At 48.5% G+C, this 14,142-nt stretch overlaps 1 protein-coding gene and 1 long non-coding RNA gene across 3 annotated transcripts in view; one reads left to right on the forward strand and one right to left on the reverse strand.

The window, feature by feature from the left end:
* Positions 1 to 726: 726 nt before the first annotated feature.
* RPS21 (ribosomal protein S21) lies at positions 727 to 10,924 on the reverse strand. The gene is made up of 6 exons (XM_089661530.1): positions 10,845 to 10,924; positions 7,615 to 7,692; positions 5,988 to 6,051; positions 3,343 to 3,414; positions 1,308 to 1,363; positions 727 to 800 (listed from the first exon to the last, which is right to left on the reverse strand). The coding sequence occupies exons 2-6, from the start codon at positions 7,662 to 7,664 to the stop codon at positions 791 to 793; spliced, it is 252 nt and encodes an 83-aa protein (XP_089517656.1). The 5' UTR covers positions 7,665 to 7,692; positions 10,845 to 10,924; the 3' UTR covers positions 727 to 790.
* Positions 10,925 to 11,030: 106 nt separating this feature from the next.
* The window catches only part of LOC149436722 (uncharacterized), a 58,791-nt gene continuing 55,679 nt past the window's right edge, over positions 11,031 to 14,142 (forward strand). Inside the window, exon 1 of one of the 2 annotated variants that reach the window (XR_016308270.1) lies at positions 11,031 to 11,176. This is a non-coding gene — a long non-coding RNA (uncharacterized LOC149436722). The remainder of the gene's footprint in view (positions 11,177 to 14,142) is intronic. The other variant, XR_016308271.1, reaches the window with a different exon arrangement.

Raw genomic sequence — 14,142 nt, forward strand, 5'->3', positions numbered from 1 at the left:
AAGTCCTGATCCTTTACTGGATAATGAGACCAAACTAGTGGTTTAATTTTATTAGCCTTGTCCATAGTCTAGTCCAGGGGTGAGCAACTGTGGCCCTCCAGCTGTTGTAGAACTACAAGTCCCACGAGGTATTGCAAAACTGAGGTACAAGCATGACTCCCAAAGGCAGAGGCAAGATGGGACTTGTAGTTCACCAACAGCTGGAGTGCCACAGTTGCCCACCGCTGGTCTGGTCCGCCTAGCTGCCCTCCCACAAAAGCATTGGGGAGATTAAAACTGGGGCACAGAATCTAGTGCCCAATCAGCTGACTTCAGCCTGTTCAGTAAGCTGACTTACTATGCAGAACACAGCAGTTTAGTAAATCCCCCCCATAGTGTTCATGAGCAATTACGGAGCCACTACAGCTCTACAGAAAGATGAATTTACACCAAAGAAGCCATAAAATCCTGCATGGAGCTAGATTCTAAGCAGTGTCAACATGCTTCTGGGTAACTGCAACCCCTTCACAATTCTCTGAAGCGCATTGTGCTCCCCAGTAGACTGCAACATACATGTGGTAACTCTAAAAGCACTGGCCACCACTCGGGCCAGAAAATGCCACACTACTTTTTACAATGTGAATGTAATCGGTGGATGGCCTAAATCCCTGCAGCTTCCCCTTACTGGTTTTTATCCATATCAAGATTAACCATTCCAACCCCCCCCAAAAGAAAACCAAACACACGTTTTGCTTTTTTTTCTTAAAGTTTTATTTTTCCTTACAAAGGTTCATTTCAAAGCTTTCTTTGTTTAGAAGTTCCTACAAGAGAAAAAAATAATTAGTGATAGATGAAAGCAACAGGCCAACTTGCACAATAAGAAATGCAGATTTGGGAGTACGGCAGTTCTCTATTCACCCTTTAGTTTTCCAAACCCAGAATTTACCAACTGATAATCTACTGTAGGCTCCAAACTATGAGCTGGAGCAACGGGCCAACTACTGTTCCTGTCCTCATGACATGGAAGATGGGCAAGTCATGCCTCTAACACCTAAAGTGCCAGGTAAAGCAGGAGAGTTTCACAACGCACAGCAGAGGAACACATTTGTTTTATCTGTTCTCTACCCAAGTTGGGGAGACAAACTGTTCCTGGCAGCAAGTATAGAATAGGCAGGGCAATACCTGCAGGCAACCCTTGCGGCATCTGCTCATCTCTCATCACCCCCATTCACCACATAAGAACCTGCACTTTTTTTTTAAAGAACCAGCTGGGATTAGAAGTTTAACAATGAGATTTTTTAAGTGTCAAGTCAAAATATAAGACTTACTTTGAAACAATGCCATCACATTTTGCCAGCCTGAGAATGGCATCATCAGATTCACCCTGTAAAAAAAAATAAATTTAAAGAATATTCTGCAAGTAAAAATACTAATGCCATAAAGTCCTGAAGTCCACAGATTGAGTGTTTTAAAGTGGTGCTCCACTCAAAAGGGGATGTGATGCTTTAATACTTTGTCCCCCACTTAAGGATTGGCACCTTTGGGGTGTGGGTACCTGCTCCCACTTCCAGTGTGATCACTTAAGGTGATCGGAAATGGAAGTTGTTCTCCCCCTCCATGAAGTTTTCTGGGACATGACAGGTTCCATGGTCATGTGACACGTGACCATTCACAAAGTGTAGCGCTACTTATTCATGCGCAGTGCGCACCCTGCTGTGAAGCCGCAAGCTGTCACAGCTGGGTGCCCGCTACAGATGCCAGCACAGAGGAGAGAAGATGGCCAGTGAAACCAGCCGTGGTGAGGACACTGCCAGGACAGGCAAGCGTCCATTTTAAAAGTCAGCAGCTACAGTTTTGTAGCCACATCCAATGTAAGTTTAAAGCAGCATTCAGTTGAATAAGTAAGCGAACAGATGACTTCCCAAAAGGGGACATTCCACTTGAAGCCTTTGTCCCCCACTCCCCATTAAGGATTGGCACCTTTGGGGAGCAGGGAGGATTTGACAGGTACCCACTCCCACTGCAATCGCCTAGGCCAGTGGTGGGCAACCTTTTTTTTTCAACTGAGCCAAATCTCGCCAAAATCACGATTGAAATTTATTTTGAGAGACACATTTTTAAAACTGAAAATACATAGGATGGTACACTGTTTTTAGTTTCAATAAGTTTTTATAGTAATTCATCCCCCCCTATAGTAATTCATCCCCCCCTATAGTAATTCATCCCCCCCTATAGTAGTAGTAAGTAGCAAGTAGTAAGCCAAGTCCCCCCTGTGTCAATTCACTTACCTTTGCTCCGCGCGTTCCTCTCGCCGTGTTCCCGCACCGTTCCGGTCTTCAGGGCGGACTGTGAGAGGAGCTTAGCTCCTCTCAAGTTCGTCATGCTGCCCCGCCTACACACATCGTGACAGCTAATCACTGGCTATCAGGATGTGAGTGGCAGCGAGACTGGCCAATCATTGCATTTGAGCGCGCTACCCTGGCTGTTTTTTTTTTGGATCACGCTGCAGAGTCCCTGCTGCCCGAGAGGAGGGAGGGGAGCGGGCGCCCGGCACACAAGAGCCGCATTAAAGCGTGTAAAGAGCCGCATGTGGCTCGCGAGCCGCGGCTTGCCGACCACTGGCCTAGGCCATTGGAAGTGGAAGTTGTCCCTCCCCCCATAATCTTCTGGGACAAGACAGGTCCCAGGAGACTATGGGGACATACACAAAGCACAGCGCTTGTCACGCATGTGAAGTGGGCACCCGGCTGTGAAGCTGCAAGCCATCACAGCCGAGTGCCCACACTGAAAATGCCGGTGCCAGGGAGAGAAGATGGCCGGTGAAATCAGCAGTGGTGAGGACACCGCTAGACCGAGGGACAGGTATGCGGTTGTATTTTAAAAGTCAGCAGCTACACAGTTTTTGTAGCTGCTTTCAGGTGGAACTCTGCTTTAAAAGTTCTAGATGCCAGTTTTAGAATCTCAGAAAGTGACAAATGTGTCCATCCTCAGCCAAAAACAGTTCAGGTTTTAGAGACTTAAAACGCGTCATGTTTGTATTGCTACCGTGACCCCATTGGAGATTTCACATCACTTTAACAGGACCGGGGGGGGGGGGGGGGGGGGGGGGTGTTAAGTTTTAAAAATATGATGCTTGTTAATGCGCTCTGAAGGGGCTGCATATCCCCAAAACACATCCGCCTTAGTCTTGAAGCATTTTAGATTGTTGCCAGGATCGTACATAAGAGATATATCTTTACTTCTTGTCTAGACAGAAAAAGCAAATTTAACGGAGTAAAATCTGAGGGATTCTATCCCCTTCCTGTTCTGCCCTGAAGTGTAAGCTGGAGTAGGGCTTTAACATGATAGTACTGCCTCACTTACCATCCTACGAATGCTGCCGCAGATACCGTAGGTCTTGTACTGGCCAGTTACTCTGCCTGTTGTCTTTTCAACCTGGAAAAGAAAAAAAAAATAAATTAATAAAGACGCTGCTCATGCTGTTCTCAGATGCCCCCAGTCACCCCCATGTTTGCAATCCTGCCTCTCTGTAGTAGTAGGTATGTGGAAGAAATCAGCTACACAAAGCACACTTATCAATGAACTCCACTGATTTTGCCCATAGTTACCACTTTAAAGTTGCCATTTACTTTGCCCATACAGGGAAAGTAGGATCTCAGAAAAAGCAGAATGATATAAAACCGTTTCTCTAACCTCAACACACGTTTTCAATTACATCATGCTGATAATTTTCACATAAATATCTTGACACAAAAAGTGTTGTACCCAAATGCAATGATAACTTGAGACAAACAGATTACTTGAGACAGGCTTCTAATTATGATTCAAGATAGCTGGGATTACCAAGTCAGAAGTGTGGACTCCATCCAAAGAAACTGATAAGCTTTGGTACATGCTGCTCCTCAAAGGACATGAAGCAAAATATTTCACATTCCCTTCTCCCACTAAAAGCAGACCAGGATGACAGAACTATTTTCAGCCTTGACTGAAGGATTAACACTGGTTTCCAATAAGAACCTCGATTCTTCAAGTTCATGAGGCTTACTACAATGCCATGTTCCATTGGCATAGGTGATCACTTCCACACTACAACTTCTATTTGTCAAGCTACACAGCAAAGACATGTATAATGAAAGTGGAGCCCTCTATGGCTGACTAGAAGACTGCAGGTTGTATACAGGTGCTAACACAACTACATAGCAAGTGTTCCAGAGCGCTCCATAGCACCTGTGCCAACAGGCGTTGGGCTTGTGTGAATGGCAGTTTGATATGCTGTCCAGATCAATCGGAATTTACCGACAGCAGCACTTTACCTCATTTGCTTTAACCCCTAGACGCCAAACGCACATAAATATGCGGCATCTGGGCCTTGATGCCAAGCGGCTGCATATTTGCGTACCATTTGAAAATACATATGCTGAGAACAAGCTCCCAGCGCATATGTCTGACTCACGGAAAAATCCCAATCTCGCCATGCGATTGGGACCTTTTCCGATCATGTGACAGCGAGTCACATGACCCCACAACCCCACCTCGCCTCCTGAAACCTCGGGAGGCGTTGGCGCAAAGGGGTTAATCAGGCTTTACATTTCATGAGACTTGTATTGGAATGCAAACTATTTACAGTAAACAAAAGCCTGTCAACAGGCCCCTAACATCAGGATGACAAAGCCCCACCTCACCAGTTTATGCAAAATCATATGCCTGCTTAATTCGGGAAAGCTTTTGGGAGCACACATCAGTATCCACACCCTCCCATCTCAGTCATCAAGGCGCATGCCAACAGATACAGCCTAGCAAGGCCTTATGTCTATTGGCCTGTTCTTACCCTGGAGAGGCCATCAAAATGCCAAATCCTGCTCTGACTATGATTTTTACTCAAACACGAAAGTGACATTCTATACCCTATATGGGCAAGGCAACAGATCACCTGCTCATCCCTCCAATGCTCGTCCCTCCTCCAACTAGGGACAATCACCTGCCAGGGACAAATACCCAAATTAAGGGTATGGGTGAGCATGTGACCATGCCAGTGTAGAATAGGTACAGTGCTTTAACAGGGACCAGGGAAGGTGTTCACAGCTATGCGTTTGCTCCCACAAGTCTGTTGGCAGCTTACATAGGGATCTTCCAGCAAACTGTTGAACAGAACAGTGCTGCAAGGAATGGTTTGTGCTGCTGGGGAGATCTTTTCACTTTTCTCTGCAAACATCCTCCAAAGCATTAGCAGTTTATCGTCCCAAAAGATCTGGGTTTTTTTTAGGCTCCATGCACATGGGGCATTTTAATAACGCTGGTAACGTTAGCTATATAAAGTCATGTTAAAAACGTTAGTTTTTCAGCGTTTTTGCATTAGCGTTTAACCAAAAAAAAAGAATTTATTTTTAAAAAACTCCTCTAGAAACCCACTAGTTCTGGGTTTTATTTCCAAACAAAAAAATGCAGATTACAGTCTATGTGCATGGACACATAGGATAACATTCTGGGGAGTTTACTGGCTGTAGAAAAAAAAAAAAACGCCAAAAGCAGCCGCTGGAAAAACATCCAGTGTGCATGAGGACTTAAGGCACGTAAACGGTTTGTTCTGCACAGCAGGCAAGTTACACAGCGGCACTGTCCCCTTGTGGACAGGGAAGGCTTACTAGGAAGTGTAGTTTCAAGTGAAAAATTACTAAAGTGCTAATAGGGTGAATAAAACTGGAGGGAATCAAACTGCTGTGCTAATGCCATTGACACACTGCATCTTTTTTTAAATTTGACCCTACCAAAGAAAGCTGTAATGTCTACCCACACCTAGCAAACCTTTTTATGCCACTTACACATTATGTTGGTTAGCTCAGCATCACTCAATCTCCCAAATTGAAGAAATTCAGACCCTGAACACATCCAACCCATTACTACATGAAGGCAATGGCACACTATAATCTGACATGTCTTTTCCACAGAGCAGTGAAGGAACAAGCTGCACTACCTACAGTCACCCAAATCCTGAGATGAAAGCTGCTCACCTCTGCAATATTAATCTGGATGGAGGCATGGTCCTTGGCACCAATGATTCTGTTGCTGGCAGAACTAAAGAGGAAAAAGAAAAAAGGTCAGAACAGCATTTCACGGCTGTAAATTTAAGAGTCATTCTCCCCTTGCATTCCAAAAACGAAATTGTCATTTCTGAGATAGTTTCAGGTTTATTTCTTACCACCAAAAACAAAAAAAGTAATTAAACATTTAATTCAAACAAACAGATAATTTGTAATTCTGTAATTTGTAATTCTCCTAACTAGGATGGCAGCAGCTGCCTGCGTTTTTAATACAGACGTAGGGTGGAACCGAGAAATTTGACACCTCCAGTATATTTCAGGTACTTCTATAGCGCAGTCAATTTACTCAGCGCTTTACATATATTGTACATTACCATCAGTCCCTAACCCTCTAGGGGTGTACAATCCAAGGTCCCCAACTCCCATTCATACACATACTAGGGTGAATTTAGACAGGAGCCAATTCTTATAGGCTGCGGTTTGTCCTCATTCGGCCCCCTTTGACCTGTGGGTCCTTTACCCGCTAGGTTGTTCTTTTTCTTATCTACCAAATTATACAGGAGCCAATTCACCTACCAGCATGTCTTTGGAGTGTAGAAGGAAACCGGAGTACCTGGAGGAAACCCATATAGGCACATGGAGAACATGCAAACTCCAGGCAGGTGGTGCCATGATTGGGATTTGAAGCAATGACCCTAGTACTGCCAGGCAAAGTGCTAACCATTTAGCCACTGTGCTGCTCATCCCTATATACTTTGTGACAGAATGGGATTTACTAAAATTGGAGTGTGTCCAATCTGGTGCAGCTCTGCTTAGAAACCAATCAGTTTCCAGGTTTTGTCAAAGCTTCATTGAACAAGCTAAAGTTAGAAGCTGATTGGCCGTCATGCACAGCTGCACCAGATTTTGCACTCTCCAGTTTTAGTAAATCAACCTCAATGTATCTCTGGCAAATGCCTGGTTCCAGAGACAAGGGTTGTCAGATATTTGTCTCCTTGCTAGATGCGTGGCTGGAAAGCAGTGGGTGAGGGGCATGGTCAATGTTCTCAGCAAGGAGACCAACTAAAAATGCTGCTCAAAGTATTAAACTTTGGGGACCAGGAGCAAAAAAAGTGTTAGAGAACTTCGTTAAACCTACCGGGATCTTTAATACTCTGATTTCCCGTCATTATCTGTCTTGCAGAAAACTAACAGAACAAATTAACTCAGTGGGGACACAGACTGCAATAGAAACCAGCCAGAGGGTCCATCCCTTCCATAGTCCATCCAAAATAAAAAGCTTTGTCTTCACACCAAGAACTTAGTTGTGGAATTTGGGGTTGGACCAAGCATGTCTATTAAAATCTGTCAAATTGGGATTCTACACACTAGATTTTTAACACTTGGCTGCATTTTAAATTTACATTTCTTTACCAGAAGAGAAAATTCATATAGGAAAAAAAAACAAAAAAAAAAAAAAAACAAAAAAAAAAAAAAAAAAAAAAAAGGGACAACCACAGGATACATTCCCATATCAAATAAGGACTGCAGAAAAAAATCAAATAGGGAGAACAGAGGCAGCCATGACAGATGAAGCTGATAATGAAAACATTCGTACCATTTACGGGGGACGTACAAGTCCACGAATTCACCGGCGTCGTTCTGCATTGTGGACTTTGGTTACAGTCACGAGGACCTGACAGAAAAAGATTTTTAAGCAGTTATTAGTCACACTTTATACAGTACACATTGCTAAGCCACCTGGCTACCCTTGTATTAAAACCCAAGAGACTACTGGTATTGTTGAACTTCTGATACACAGCCAATGATTGCTCCAGTGTCTCAAACCTGCATGTTTCCGGCAATGGAGGCACATCAGAATGAGGAGACCTGGCTAAGTGTCATCACAACAAAGTGGCATAACAGGTATATATTTCAGAGAGATTTGACAAGCGGCAAAGAAGCAGGTTTTATGTGCATACCAACCCCCCCCCCCCCATAGTGTGAATAATCCCCAAAGATAACGCATTCATCAGCTCCAAGGGCAGAACACTAAAGGCTCATTTACACTTGTGGTGCCATCTAAAGACAAATGCCCAGTAAAACGCTACGGAGGGCATTTGACAGGCAGCGAGAAGGCATTTTGTTTCCTCCTCACCATCTGTGTTAAATCCTAAAGTGCGCCACCGTGCTGCAATCGTGTGCATTTGGTTGCAGCACGGCCACATTCAGCTGAATGGATCACATTCTTCAGGCGTAACGGTAGGGATTGTATGCACATCCTCACCCACTGCCTCTGCAGCTTAAGATTTAAAGGTAAAAATGTGGCTCTGCGGTGTGTTTTTAATGCCCCCAAACACAATTGTAAGAAGCCTAACTCTGCAATGCAGGCGTATGGCAGGATCTCTGCATGCAGCCCCTATCCAGTATAGAACATCCTACAAGTATCCTCTCATATGCATGTCGTAGATGGGGAGGAAATCGGCCGCAAATTCGTCCAAAAGAATAATCGGCTGATTTTTGGATCCTTAGTGGCTGAATTGGTCGGTCTTCTTGATTGACACTTTTTAATTGGTCATGTTGGAAAAAAAACGGCCGATTTTGCCCATTGGCCGATTTTCACGGCAATGATGGGCAAATCAGCCGATCTTTTTACCAATTAAAAAAATGCACATGAGCTGTGACCAAAGAAAAAGAACATCTGTATCTATTTGTATCCATTTCAGATATTTCTATTCGGATACAAATAGATACAATGTTGCAACCACAATACTTATAAATGTCAAATCTAATAGTGGCCCTGCAGAGAGCTCCGCTATTATATTTCACAGTATAGCAAAGTTGCAACATTGTATCTATTTGTATCTGAATAGAAATATATGTATCCGAAATGGATACAAATAGATACAATGTTGCAACTTTGCTATACTTTGAAATGTCAAATATAATAGCGGAGCTCTCTGCAGGGACACCACTATTATATTTGGGACGAAAATCAGCCGATTTTTTTTTTACCAATGGTGGTAACGTCGGTCGATTGAAGGACTGATTTTTCGTTTTAAAAAAAACATCAGTTTTCTCCCCGTCTATGGCCTGCAATAGCCCCACACCATGGTCCTTCCTGTGATTGTAGTCGAATCAAGCCAATCAGGTGTTTATAATAGAAAACATACAAGCCAGCCTACAGCAGTCTGAAGGTTGTAATGGGTGCAAGCAGGAAAGCCAGACACCGGACAACCCCGGGGGGGGGGGGGGGGGGTGGAGGTAATTAAGCTCCCCCAAGTACAGGTGATCAAAGAAGCCACCATTAACCCCTTCCTGCCCAACCTTGGGGTCCCTTTAACTTCTTGACGCCGGCCGAACACAAACGTGCAGCATCCTGGCATCTGGGCCTAGACGTTGAGCGGCCGCACATTTTCGTTCTATTAAAAAACGCGCTGAGAGCGCGCACCCTGCACGCTCCCAGCACACACATTCGGTATTCACAGAAAGGTCCCGATCTCCTTTCGATCGGGACCTTTCCTGATGTAACAGTGAATCACAGCAGTCACATGACCCTAAAACACCATCCCCCGTCTTCTAGGACCCTTCAAGGGCCAGGAGGCGTCGGCATCAAGGGGTTAAAGGGATAAGTTGATCTTTCGTGTTACACCCACATTCAGGGTGTAACATGTTAATAGACCGCCAACCACCCCCCCAGCAACCACTCCCCTGCTTTGCCAGCTAGCATGGGGTCCTCTCCCACTGTCAAAATTTTAAAAATGCAGCCGTGCAGGGCTCCGCCCATACCACTCATTCCCAGTCCTCTGAATGAGAGACTACAAGTCCCAACAGCCTTAGCGGCTGCCAGCTTGTAGTCCTCAGTGAACTAGCAGGGCACTGTGAAGCTATGTGGTAGTTCATCCATTCTATCAGTATATCTGCTTGCCTGTACAGCAAGTACAATATACTGACAGGTCTGCAGGAGACCTGCGTAGCACCAGTGATCTACTGATTGCTAGTGCAATGGTTTACAGGCTCCAACAAAAACAACCGCACATTTTTTCCTGCACAAAAATACTTTCGATGAACTGGCTGAGATTCAAACCTTCCTGGCCCAAGGAGAGATCAGCAAATGGATGATTACTGATGTCCCCTGCCCTCAACTCCCACCAGGCTAGTTGCTACGGGTGACCACACTAGGCCGTGCACTCCCACCAGGCTGGTTGCTACGGGTGACCACACTAGGCCCTGCACTCCCACCAGACTGGTTGCTACGGGTGACCACACTAGGCCCTGCACTCCCACCAGACTGGTTGCTACGGGTGACCACACTAGGCCCTGCACTCCCACCAGACTGGTTGCTACGGGTGACCACACTAGGCCCTGCACTCCCACCAGACTGTTTGCTACGGGTGACCACACTAGGCCCTGCACTCCCACCAGACTGGTTGCCACGGGTGACCACACTAGGCTCTGAACTCCCACCAGAATGGTTGCCACATGTAACAATACTAGACCCTAAACTTCCATCAAGAGGGTTGCTATGACTGACCACACTAGGCAGACATCTCAGGCTGATTGCTATGGGTGATAATACTAGTCCCTGTCATCAGGCTGGTTGACATAGGTGACCACACTAGGCCCTGAACTGTCAGTTGCGCCTGTCTCAGGCCGGTGTAGTCGGCCTCGGCAGCTCCCTGCAGCACATGTCCGGCACTTATAGAAGATTCTAAGATGATAATCTAGGACGGCGACCTTATACTACAGACCGGGGACTTCCCCGACCATAGAGACATTCACCGAAACATCTACCAGGCCCCCACACCACTCCCAGGCGCCATCCACCCGCACAGAGCCAGCCCTCACCTCACACTCGCTGTAATGGCCGACAAGAAAGAGAAAGAAGCCCCTCCCCGGAAACACTTTATCTAATAAGCTCAGGGAAAACTTCCGGGTCACGTCTGGCGGGTGTCTCCATGACTGACCGCTAGGGGGCCGCCGGCTACAACAGAATGGCGCCATTCAAAAGCACCCGACAGGTGAAGGCGGGGCTTACACATCACAGCTGCCTGTGGTTGGTGGGGCGGCTCCTGTGTCTGGTACAATGCGGTGTCTCAGAATCACCTCACCGAGTCATGTGATCGGTCATGTGATTATTGAAAGACCCTCGAAGGAAGGACGTGATGGAGAAATTCTCTGTAGGTATTCCAGGAGTAGAACATAGTGACACCTCCGCCCTCCTCCACACACCTCACCATTCTCGGCTCCGTCCCTGGTCCCCTCCACCTCACTCCCCTCAGAACACACGGACCCCCTACAGGCACCTCACTCCCCTCAACACACAGGACCCCCAACATACACCTCACTCCCCTCAGAACACACGGGACCCCCTACAGGCACCTCACTCCCCTCAACACACAGGACCCCCAACATACACCTCACTCCCCTCAGAACACACAGGACCCCCAATGTACACCTCACTCCCCTCAGAACACACGGGACCCCCAACATACACCTCACTCTCCTCAGAACACACGGGACCCCTTACAGACGCCTCACTCCCCTCAGAACACACGGGACCCCCAACATACACCTCACTCTCCTCAGAACACACGGGACCCCTTACAGACACCTCACTCCCCTCAGAACACACAGGACCCCCTACAGACACCTCACTCCCCTCAGAACACACAGGACCCCCAATGTACACCTCACTCCCCTCAGAACACACAGGACCCCCTACAGACACCTCACTCCCCTCAGAACACACGGGACCCCTTACAGACACCTCACCCCCCTCAGAACACACGGGACCCCCTACAGACACCTCACTCCCCTCAGAACACACAGGACCCCCTACAGACACCTCACTCCCCTCAACACACAGGACCCCCTACAGACACCTCACTCCCCTCAGAACACACAGGACCCCCAACATACACGTCACTCCCCTCAGAACACACGGGACTCCCTACAGACACGTCACTCCCCTCAGAACACACGGGACTCCCTACAGACACGTCACTCCCCTCAGAACACACAGGACCCCCTACAGACACCTCACTCCCCTCAGCACACATGGGACCCCCTACAGACACCTCAGAACACACGGGACCCCTTACAGACACGTCAGTCCCCTCAGAACACACGGGACCCCCTACAGACACCTCACTCCCCTCAGAACACACAGGACCCCCAACATACACCTCACTCCCCTCAGAACACACAGGACCCCCAACATACACCTCACTCTCCTCAGAACACACGGGACCCCCTACAGGCACCTCACTCCCCTCAGAACACACAGGACCCCCAATGTACACCTCACTCCCCTCAGAACACACAGGACCCCCAATGTACACCTCACTCCCCTCAGAACACACAGGACCCCCTACAGACACCTCACCCCCCTCAGAACACACAGGACCCCCAACATACACCTCACTCTCCTCAGAACACACGGGACCCGTTACAGACACCTCACTCCCCTCAACACGCAGGACCCCCTACAGACACCTCACTCCCCTCAGAACACACAGGACCCCCTACAGACACCTCACTCCCCTCAACACACAGGACCCCCGACAGACACCTCACTCCCCTCAGAACACACAGGACCCCCAACATACACCTCACTCCCCTCAGAACACACGGGACTCCCTACAGACACCTCACTCCCCTCAGAACACACGGGACTCCCTACAGACACGTCACTCCCCTCAGAACACACGGGACTCCCTACAGACACGTCACTCCCCTCAGAACACACAGGACCCCCTACAGACACCTCACTCCCCTCAGAACACACGGGACCCCCTACAGACACCTCAGAACACACGGGACCCCTTACAGACACGTCAGTCCCCTCAGAACACACGGGACCCCCTACAGACACCTCACTCCCCTCAGAACACACAGGACCCCCAACATACACCTCACTCCCCTCAGAACACACAGGACCCCCAACATACACCTCACTCTCCTCAGAACACACGGGACCCCCTACAGGCACCTCACTCCCCTCAACACACAGGACCCCCAATGTACACCTCACTCCCCTCAGAACACACAGGACCCCCAATGTACACCTCACTCCCCTCAGAACACACAGGACCCCCAATGTACACCTCACTCCCCTCAGAACACACAGGACCCCCTACAGACACCTCACTCCCCTCAGAACACACGGGACCCCCTACAGACACCTCACTCCCCTCAACACACAGGACCCCCTACAGACACCTCACCCCCCTCAGAACACACAGGACCCCCTACAGACACCTCACTCCCCTCAGAACACACAGGACCCCCTACAGACACCTCACTCCCCTCAGAACACACAGGACCCCCAACATACACCTCACTCTCCTCAGAACACACGGGACCCCTTACAGACACCTCACTCCCCTCAACACGCAGGACCCCCTACAGACACCTCACTCCCCTCAGAACACACAGGACCCCCTACAGACACCTCACTCCTCTCAGAACACACAGGACCCCCAACATACACCTCACTCCCCTCAGAACACATGGGACCCCCTACAGACACCTCAGAACACACGGGACCCCTTACAGACACGTCGGTCCCCTCAGAACACACGGGACCCCCTACAGACACCTCACTCCCCTCAGAACACACAGGACCCCCAACATACACCTCACTCCCCTCAGAACACACGGGACCCCCTACAGACACCTCACTCCCCTCAGAACACACGGGACTCCCTACAGACACCTCACTCCCCTCAAAACACACGGGACCCCCTACAGACACCTCACTCCCCTCAGAACACACGGGACCCCCTACAGACACGTCAGTCCCCTCAGAACACACGGAACCCCCTACAGACACGTCACTCCCCTCAGAACACATGGGACCCCCTACAGACACCTCACTCCCCTCAGAACACACGGGACCCCCCTCAGAACACACGGGACCCCCTACAGACACCTCACTCCCCTCAAAACACACGGGACCCCCTACAGACACCTCACTCCCCTCAGAACACACGGGACCCCCTACAGACACGTCAGTCCCCTCAGAACACACGGAACCCCCTACAGACACGTCACTCCCCTCAGAACACATGGGACCCCCTACAGATACCTCACTCCCCTCAGAACACACGGGACCCCCCTCAGAACACACGGGACCCCCTAC

This window comes from Staurois parvus, unplaced genomic scaffold (assembly GCF_062004578.1).
Source record: "Staurois parvus isolate SC_StPar_1 unplaced genomic scaffold, SC_StPar_1.0 ptg001349l, whole genome shotgun sequence".
Lineage (NCBI taxonomy): Eukaryota > Metazoa > Chordata > Amphibia > Anura > Ranidae > Staurois > Staurois parvus.